Source organism: Solanum tuberosum, unplaced genomic scaffold, assembly GCF_000226075.1.
Source record: "Solanum tuberosum cultivar DM 1-3 516 R44 unplaced genomic scaffold, SolTub_3.0 scf00644, whole genome shotgun sequence".
Lineage (NCBI taxonomy): Eukaryota > Viridiplantae > Streptophyta > Magnoliopsida > Solanales > Solanaceae > Solanum > Solanum tuberosum.
In genome coordinates, this window is record NW_006239571.1 from 69,364 (window position 1) to 79,438 (window position 10,075).

General features: G+C 36.7%; 1 protein-coding gene across 3 annotated transcripts in view; it reads right to left on the reverse strand.

Annotated features, from left to right (window-relative positions):
- Positions 1-720: 720 nt before the first annotated feature.
- Positions 721-10,075, reverse strand: part of LOC102577532 (alpha-glucan phosphorylase type H isozyme) — a 13,343-nt gene continuing 3,988 nt past the window's right edge. For 2 of the 3 annotated variants that reach the window (XM_006366534.2, XM_006366533.2), the window contains exons 8-16: positions 9,442-9,626; positions 9,185-9,302; positions 8,979-9,107; positions 8,251-8,469; positions 7,924-8,127; positions 7,514-7,672; positions 2,612-2,875; positions 1,537-1,727; positions 721-1,020 (exon numbers count right to left, since the gene is read on the reverse strand). In XM_006366534.2, the coding sequence (XP_006366596.1) occupies positions 894-1,020; positions 1,537-1,727; positions 2,612-2,875; positions 7,514-7,672; positions 7,924-8,127; positions 8,251-8,469; positions 8,979-9,107; positions 9,185-9,302; positions 9,442-9,626 (1,596 nt within the window). In that variant the 3' untranslated portion in view covers positions 721-893. 3 annotated transcript variants of the gene reach the window in all.

A 10,075-nucleotide genomic window follows, 5' to 3' on the forward strand; every position in this document is an offset into this window, starting at 1 on the left:
ATAGGCACGAGGTGCTACACAAACTATTTAACAGAGTAGTGAATTTTTCATAATTAAAGGACATTTTTTTTATGCTTATCCGTATAATTTTTTTTTTTTTTATGACAAGGAAAACCCACAGCCGCTACCCTTTGGGTGTGCACAGGGTAAAACCCCTGCTCCTATGCAATAGCTCGCAAACCACATATGAGAGGTAACCCGCATTAGGCAAGCTTGCGACGAGCTTGACCCAGAAGGCAAACCCCTTGCTTTCGCTGGCAAGGGTTTTCGAACTTGAGGCCTCCAACATGGAAGTCCCAAGCTCAAACCACTGGGCCATCCCAGAGGGTTTATCCGTATAATTAAACATTACACAAATAGTCTATAGGCACGAGGTGCTACACAAACTATTTAACAGAGGACAGGGGTAGTGAATTTTGCATAACTAAAAGGACTATTTGTTTATACTTATCCGTATAATTAAACATTACACAAATAGTCTATAGGCACGAGGTGCTACACAAACTATTTAACAGAGGACAGGGGTAGTGAATTTTGCATAACTAAAGGACATTTGTTTATACTTATCCGTATAATTAAAGGACATTTTTATACTTATCCGTTAATATGCACAGTTAAAAGAAAGAGATAAAGCGAAGTTTAACTGCTGATCGCATTTTACATTGGCTACGCAGGTTATAATGGTGCAAATAAGACCTCTATCAAAGGGGACAAGAGATATCAGAAGCAAATGAGTAACTGAAGGTACTAGAAGAATATAGATATTCAACAAATAACTGCTTCTTGAGAGCAGTAGGAAATAAGAAAGCATGTTGTGCTTGAACTTACATTATTCATATGCTAGTAAACAATGAACATTAGATCCTTATTAGATACCAGGTTCAGAAGTGTGCTCAAGGCACGCGACACTCGGCAATGTTCCAGATCTCTTTTGCATATTGAGAAATTGTACGGTCACTACTAAATTTGCCACTCCCACTAGTGCTCAGTATAGACATCTTTATCCATCTTTTCCTGTCCCTGTCAACGTAAAGGACCCAAAACCTCAGTATTCAAGTTTCCTACCAAAACTTCTGATGCACAACATAAATACACCCTCTAATAAGTAAAACAAGTCATAGCAGCTTAGGTGGGCGTCAAACTGTGTATTATAATAACTGAAATCATTCATCATCGGTATGGAATGTCAATCTGTGTATAATACTCTGAACAAACATTATGGATTGTCAAGAGGCTACCAATAATGTCAGAACAAACTCAAAATATCACCAGAAATGAGCCTTGAGATACAGTGCCAAAGGGGAACTTCAAACCTGTTCGAAGAAATTATTGTTTTATTTTCAATTTTCCCAGATTTTTCAATAGCTTCTTTGCTCTGACCGGATTTAAATGAATGAAAGCAGTACACATATATGAAGTTTACTTCATAAAAAGGCAAGCACCAGAAGGGCAATCCAGTTCCATAAATGAATAACTTTAAGCAGTGACATTTTGTTGGAACCAAACAGTACAAGTTAGTAAAGTAGAATGTCTTACTTGTAAGCTTCATCAACCCTTGCCTGAGCATCCATGTAGCTGGGAAAATCATGACCAACAAGAAAATAGTCTCCACGACCATATCCCGAGTTCCCTTCCAGTGATTCAAGGAGGGGATTATAATCATACGTCCCAAATGCTCCAGACCTAATAAATTGTTTTGCCTCTTCAAACCGAGGATCAGGTTTGAACTGCATATAAGGATGAGAAAACAAGTTACCTACTAGTCTGATAGGAACAAATGAGTGTATTCTAGTCTACATGGGGTAAAATAGTATTTCAACTGCAGTAAGCTAATCTAGCAGACAACAGATTTGACATTCCTCCTATGTATTTTGGGCTGGTCAAACCAGAAGATACTTCAATGAGGAGAACTTTGACTAGTACTGTTCCATGTGACTTAATTTGAGGACTTCCACAGGTTTCTATCATGAGAGGAAGTAACTCAGTCATATAACTACATTTTTCTTTGACCTACTGATTTTTCAAGTCAAACTAGGACTGAAACCGAGAGGACCTACTGTCAAAGTAACCTATTTTCCCAATTTATGTGATAAACTTTCCTTTTTAGTCTGTCTCTAATAGAATGCCATCTTTCTATTTAAAAATAATTTAACTTTAAAATTCCTATTTATCCTTATATAAAATGATTTATAGCAACCACACAAATATCAAAGGTTTATATAAGATCACAAGTTCCAAAAGTCTTTCTTTAATTCTTAAACTCTATGCCCAATTGGAGGGAGTATTAATCACGAAGATCTCTACAGAAAATGAGAAGTAGTCTTTACCGCACATTAAATCTCAGCAAAACAGCAATCGGTACCATGGCCTGTGATGAAACTAAGCACTCTATGATATGATAATTTGGAACAAAACAGCCAAGGAAAAATTACTTCTCACACTTAAAATCCACGACACATGGCAAAGTGAGTAGGCTAATCAGGTGACGAGTTTTAAATTAGCAGCAGGGCAATGAAATAAGATACGTCAAATGTTAATAGATCTAAACCAGAAATATAGGTGACTTATCAACTTTCAATGTAGAGTAAATACTATATCTGTAGAACAATACCAGTCCATTCTCTCGATCTTTGCGCAGTTGAGGAACTTCATCAGCTGTTGCACCAAAAAGAAAGAAGTTATCTTCTCCAATTTCCTCCCTAATTTCCACATTGGCCCCATCTAGTGTCCCAATGATAAGGCATCCATTAAGGGCAAATTTCATGTTGCTTGTTCCACTTGCTTCCATGCCTGCAGTACTGATGTGTTGTGATAGCTCACTTCCCGGAATAAGCATCTCTGCCACAGATACATTGTAGTTGGGAACAAAAACCACCTGGAAAAATCAGCCAACCTCCTATTAGGCCAAAAAAACGTACTGACAAATGCATGCTAATACTGCCGCATTACACTGAAATTAGACGACAACATCCACACTTAAGCATGAATCCGAATCTTAAAGATGTGACTCTGCACCAAATTAAAATGTTTTTGTTTAGTTTAATCTTATTCCATACTAGATCTTTGAAAAGAGAAATAGCATCGGAGAAATACTATACTGAAGTATCACTTATAGCTGAAAATAGGAGACTACAAGAAAGTAGGACTTGTATTGATTTCATTTCTTTTAAATGACTGCAATTAAAATCCTTGCACCCTTTCAGATTCTCTCTTTCCTCCTCTTCCCCTAAATATATACAGAAGTCCAAATATTCATGCTCCACAAATATGACAATTTAATTTGATGTGCTGGTTAAAGATCCACAGAATTTACCTTTCATATAGCAAATAACTAAGGAAAACAACCAATTCTATTCAAATTAGTTGGTGCTCCAACAGTTTATGTATATCTATCCCCTGATCATGACCATTATAACTTCTAAACAGAGGAAGTTAAATATATGAAGAAAAAAACGTTTTCTAAACTAGTCCTCGGCTGGTTAACAAGAATAAAATAAGAGAGAAGGGCCAAATTTAACCCTCAACTTTGGTTAATAGTTCACATCTACCCTCCGCTTCACTTTGCATCCAAATATGCCCTTGCCTTCAACAGAGTAGATATATTCACCCCAACCCTAACGGAGATTCACGTGGCATAGGACCCAGCACTTGAAATTGCCAACTGAATTAAAATATCCCATATTTTTAACTGACCCCCTTTTTATTTGACCCAAACCCAACTTCTTATTTATTACGCAATGAGACTACCACTACTGTACACAGACCGTCACTGACTTAATGGCAAGTTAAAGCAGCAACTGGCCAATCCAGCATTAGCAATCATATAAGCCATATCAAAACATATTCAAGATAAATGAAGCTGGAAAGATTGTGCTGACAATCTAGAACCCAAGGTCTAATACTGCAAAGGATTTCTATAAACAACTTATAAGGTACGGCATTAAATTGCCAAGACTAAACAGGTATCCTATTTCAATCAAAACATAGCACAAATTTGTAGTCACATGACAGCAACTGGACAGTCCAGCATCAGTAATCAAATGAGCCAATTCGCAACATATTCAAGAACAATGAAGCTGGAAAGATTGTGCTGACAATCTAGAACACTTCTAACAAGAAGAAGGCGTTTTACCGACACAGGATAATGAAATCAGCGATTTGAGATAACAAATTTGTTGAGTTTTTATATTATCTAAATCTTCATTCAAGATCTTATGGTGTTTTGATGATTGACAAACATTGTACAAGTGACAATCTATGCACAAGGAAAATGCACAAAGAAGTACAAGCACCAGGTCCTTAGAAGATGTCCAAAAGGAATTGGTGAAGCTGGCAACACTACAGAGGAATTGTTGAGATAACTTGTTCCTTCAAACAAGAACTTATGATTGTTTCGTTTACGCAAGAAGAAGCTATTCCATGCGCACAAAAGAAAACATTGAAGAATTGTAATTAGCCTTCATCTATTCCACAAGAAGCTAAACTTCAAGAGATGGAAAGTTACCAAAACTGAACAAAAGGAATTAGCTTAGAAATAAGAGAGGTTTGGCTGACAAGTTGAACAAGGATTGGATTCTTGGAAAGTCTTGAACCAACTCTTGGTTGAATTTGAAGAAACATGAATTGCTTTAATTCTTCATAAGCTAACCATCAAAAAAGAGAGACTACACATATATAGAGATGATCTATACGAGAGAGTCCTGAAGAGAAGAGTCAAGTGCTACAATGAAGAACATGTTCCTATCAAGTATTATCATTATTGTTCTAAGTTGTGATCGTTACATTCTTGTGGTTCCAAAACTGTATGCTTTTACATTCCTAGAGATTTGTGTAAGTACTGGTTTTATAATGAGTTGTAAAGGGACTTCTTAGACTGGATAGAGTCTTTGAAGAGTTGGAGAGTTACCAACAATCATGGAGAATTGTTGAGGATTGGGGTAGGAACTGTTAGAGTCAGTTCCTTAGGTGTGCAAAGGAGTTATAACCTTAAAAGTTGTTCATGTTATAGTGGAGAGTTTGGGGAAATCCTTTTGGAGATAGGTCGTGGTTTTTCCCACCCTTGACCAAGTTTTCCTGGTAAAAATCTTTGTGTTGATTTATTTTTTTCGCACTTCATCTTCTTGCATTGTTGCTGAAAGAACTTGGTTCTTTCAGGCAGTTGGTCGCAACAAAAATAACAATTGGTATCGGAGCGGGTTCTTTCAAAAAGAGTTAACACCTTGAAAGAATAAAGATAGTTGTACTTGCAAGAGTACAAGAAGAACAATCAACTACAAAGGCACAATGCTTCAATGGTGGCAGGTGGAAAGTAATAAAGTCAGAAATCAACACCACAGAAGACAAGGAGCTATGGGAAAATGTTCAAAGATCCCCACAACTGCTCATGATAGAAGGATTCCCCAAGAAAATGGACCAGACTCTGATGAAGAAGAACTGACTCTTCTAGCAATAAAAGTCGAAAGGATAATCAGAAGGGGGCCCTTGAATAAAGAAAAAAATCCAACCTACAAAGCAAAGATAGAGGGAACTCAAAATACATGTCATAAGTCGGAGAGTCATGACCACTCTACAAGAGACTCTCCTAACGAAGAAACTCAGTTAAGAAGAAGCCTAGTTAAGAAGGAAAGCGGGGAACAGGTCCCTAAAAGCAGAATATTTGCAAGATGTTAAGTTCTAGCTACCAATAAAGAGCCAGCAGGCATGGAAGAACCCTTAGGAGATGAAGTAGATGATGAAGAAGATCAGTCCCTACTGTCCATGGAGGACTCTGACTCAGGAGAGAACTTGGCATTTATGATACCTGACATTTAGTGCCACTCTGACTCGGATTCTGAAGAGAATGATGCAAACCCAAAGGAGAAAAAGGGCAACAACATGTCGTATGTAGACAGTGTTTGTTCCATACATATGACATGAGACGAAGGAAACTTTATCTCACTAATTCCCTACCATGAAGGAAGTGTAGGATTTGGCAATGGAAAGAAGGCAAATATAGTAGGAATAGGAAGATCTCATTCCCATGCAAGTGAAAGTGAGTACTGTGTCAAAGGCCAAAACCATAATCTACTGAGTGTGTCTTAGAAGTGTAAACAAGGTAACCATCCTATTTTCATCGGAAGATTGCCAAAGACAGGGAAATGGTTCTCAGAGGAAAACGACACAGAAATGTCTTCATAACAGATATCATGGGTCCACCCCAGAATCTGGATATAAGTGTACGTGCACATGAGACAGACTCATTAATATGACATAAAAGACTTGGGTATGCAAGTTTCTCACTATTCAACAACACTGATATCAAAGGAAATGGTTCTTGGACTTCCAAAGTCAAGGTTCAATGAAGATAAAGTGTTGGAGAGTTTGGGAAAATTCTAGTGGAGATAGCTCGTGGTTTTTGCCTCCCTTAAGAAAGGAGTTTTCTATGTAAAGATGCTTGTGTTGATTTACTTTTCCGCATTTCACCTTCTAGCATAGTTGCCTGGTTCTTCCTGGCAGTAGGTCGCAGCAAAATAACAAAATTTCTGTTTTGAGGGAAGATGAAGATGGAGTTTTATTTCAGTCTATTTTTGTTCCAGCAGTATAAATTTCTTTTAGCCCTATATTCAGATTGTATATGTTGATTTATTCTATTCTAGGAAAAGGCATAAGTACCCCACTACTGAGCTATACCAAAAGTTCCAGGGAGACACCTTATCTTTTTGGGGTCCTATTACCCCTAAACTTTTTTATAATGGAATACATATCACCCTAAGTGCTTACATAGCATAGAGAACCAAAATATAATACATTCAACCAAATCCAAATGTTAAGATGAGGAAGATACTAAATAATAATTTATAGATTCTTGTTTCTTAAACCCCAATTTTAATGTAGATAATGACTGAACAAAAAATCAGCAAAAGCAGACCCAAATTTCTGTAACAAATTTAATTTGTATTATTATTATTGTTGGTTTGGACATTTTTCAAATCATTTCGAGACAAGTACTGGATCATTTAAAATGGTATATGTGGATGGATGTTCTCAAGGTATTCTAACTTTGCAAATTGTAAATTGCTATTTTGTAAATCAAAAATTTTTAGACTATGCAATTATTTGTTTTTTCTTATATATATGCATGTGCTTCAAACTAGTAAGAATATAAACATCAGCACTTTACACTCAATACACAATACAATGTGCAAGTTAAACACATTCAGTATCCTTAAAAGGAAATATCATCTGTAGAAGGTAATTTAAATTTTATCAACAAAAGAAAAGTAATATTTGGTCAGAAAAGAATCTAAAGCTCTCCCTACTTAGTGGGGGGACACAGGATTGGAAGGAGGGCATGTTATGAAGGAGAACTGGTAAAAAAGATTTAGCAAAACTATACACACATACATTTACGATATCTCTTGAGATATTTAGGAAAATTCTCAAACTTCAAAAGGTAAAAGTTTATTTTTGATTCAGTTTGGGAGGGCAGGCACCAGTCCTTAAACCTGTGCATACTTCTCATTAAACCGCTTACCTTCAAATAGTCATTGACGTCAGGGTCACTATTGACAACGTCGCCAACATCAGTCACGAGCTTGACAATTCGTTTTGCATTTGTGTATGTTGCAAATGCTTTTCCTCCAATCATGACTGTGCGAGGAGTTGTATTTTTCCTTTCTTCAGGGCTCATTCCCTATAGTAATGATACAGGTATAAGAATATCATTACTTTCTAAAAGATGGAATATCCCAATCTTGCATCATCTCAATAATCTCAAGATTTCATCATGTGCAGAAAGGAAACCACAAAAGTAGAAAAGTTAAAACTGAATATGATCCTTATTTTACTTGTTAGATCATTGCTGGCAGTGACAACGATCTTGAAATATTAATGCCGCTAACAAGGAGAAATAACAGAAAATGGAAATTTGGCAGTTTCACGCACCTTAAGCTTCTTGTATCTATAGATGACGCCCAGAATATTTAGAAGCTGCCTTTTGTATTCATGGATACGTTTGACTTGTATGTCAAAAAGGGAATTTGGATCAATGCTCACAGCTGTCACATGCAGTATATACTGTGCCAAACGCTGCTTGTTGGCCATCTTGGCTGATTCCCATTCAGCATGGAGCTCCGAATTATCAGCAAACTTTGCAAAATGTATAGTCAATTGCAATATCATTACCCACATGAAGGAAAATGTTCAATGTATGCAAGCTTTTACGATAAATGATATGTTACACACACACATACACACACATATATAAGATACCTCCCGAAGATTAGCAAGCAGTTCGAGGTTCGTCACCCATTGATCTGTTTTTAACCACTTGGTAATTATATGACTCAGCTCAGGACTACAAAATCGGATCCACCTACGAGGAGTTATACCATTGGTCTTATTCTGGAACTTGGTGGGCCATACAGAGACATAATCAGCAAATAACTCAGCCTTCAGGATGTCACTATGCAGCTGGGCAACACCATTTACCTGTCAGATATGGCTAACGGGGTTATGCTTCTCTTTTAAAATTCAACATGAACTTTGAAAAGGAGGACCACTTTTATATGGAGATTCTTATTTTTGTCCTACTAATGTGTAAGGATTTGAAGACTTTTATTGCGCATAAGTTATTCTTCAAGCTTTCACTAATCAAGATAAAAGAAATGCTATCAGCTGTTTCATACTTTTGGAGTTGGCTAAACTGAAACATCACTAATGGCATGCAGCTCTGGGTTATGCATCGATAAAATTAAAGCCAGGGGATTCATAGAAGGTATTCTATAAGTGGTTGATATTCTTTTCGTTTACGTGTACTGAGATGCAGTTAGAAAAAAAATCAAAAAACGTTCTGCACAAAAAGAATTATTTTGATCAGAATTAATTTATTATTTGATTGGCATCAAACAGCTTCGCATGAAATGAATTATTTGTTTGAGAATCTGGATAAGTTTACTGGAGTTAACTTATCAAACACTCCGGTGCATAGTATCTCTTACCGTATGTGAAGAGACAACACACAAGTTAGCCATATGCACAACAGGTTTTGTGGCGTTGTGATCCAAAATGCGCATGCTAGGCATCTTATTCTCAAGATCAGGTCTTTCTGACATTATTGTAGCAACAAACTGCAAGAAGTGTCAAATATACCTTTTAAGTAAGCTATATTTTCAAGTATGAAGAGATAAACTGGCTGGTTCTGTACCCGTTTGTCAATTTCTTCAATGATTTCCATATGTCTAGGAAGGAGCTTCCACATGACTGCCTGTGACCATTTTTCCAGTGCTTCAGGTAGGACTGTATGATTCGTATAGGCAATTGTCCTGGGGATATAATGCATCACATCATCCAATTCATAAATTTGCAAGATACAGCACCAAGACAAAGCAAGCAGAGGAACCATATCAATGTATTACTCAACACAGAGCACCTTACTAGGCAAAATAAGATGGTAAAAATCACCTAGTAGTGATATTCCAAGATTCATCCCACCCAAGTCCTTCATCATCCATTAGCAACCGCATCAGCTCTGGAATCGTAAGAGTTGGATGTGTGTCATTTAGTTGTATCGCAACCTTCTTGGGGAATTCAGACCACTGGTGAGAACCCTTTCCATCTTCTCTCTCTTTGAATCTGGCAATAATATCCTGGTGTTGATCCAATAGCCAGTTACATAATCAAGTAAAGAAGGTTATTTTTCTGACATAACAGAACTACCAAATATCACAAAATTCTAGGTCAAATTAAATGCTAATTACCTGGCTTTAGACATGATTTAAAATTGATCAAAGGCATATATACCTATTAAGAACCTAAATAATTTGGAAAATAGGCTTTTTGGAAAACTTTTAATAACTCAAATATTCTGACAAATAGGTTTCTTGGAGACTGGAACTCTTAAAAGTTCCCAAGAAAATTCGACATTGTACAATGTTTGATGGAAAATTTCATTCTGTTTGGATAAAACATGGTTCGTCTCTGTATAGCAAAATAATTGTGAGTGTTGAGATTTGGTTTAGGAGAATTGATTTTGAGGTTCTCTTAAAAGGATTGGTTTTGCGTCTATTTTTGTTTGTTTGAGGGGGTAGGGGTTTGG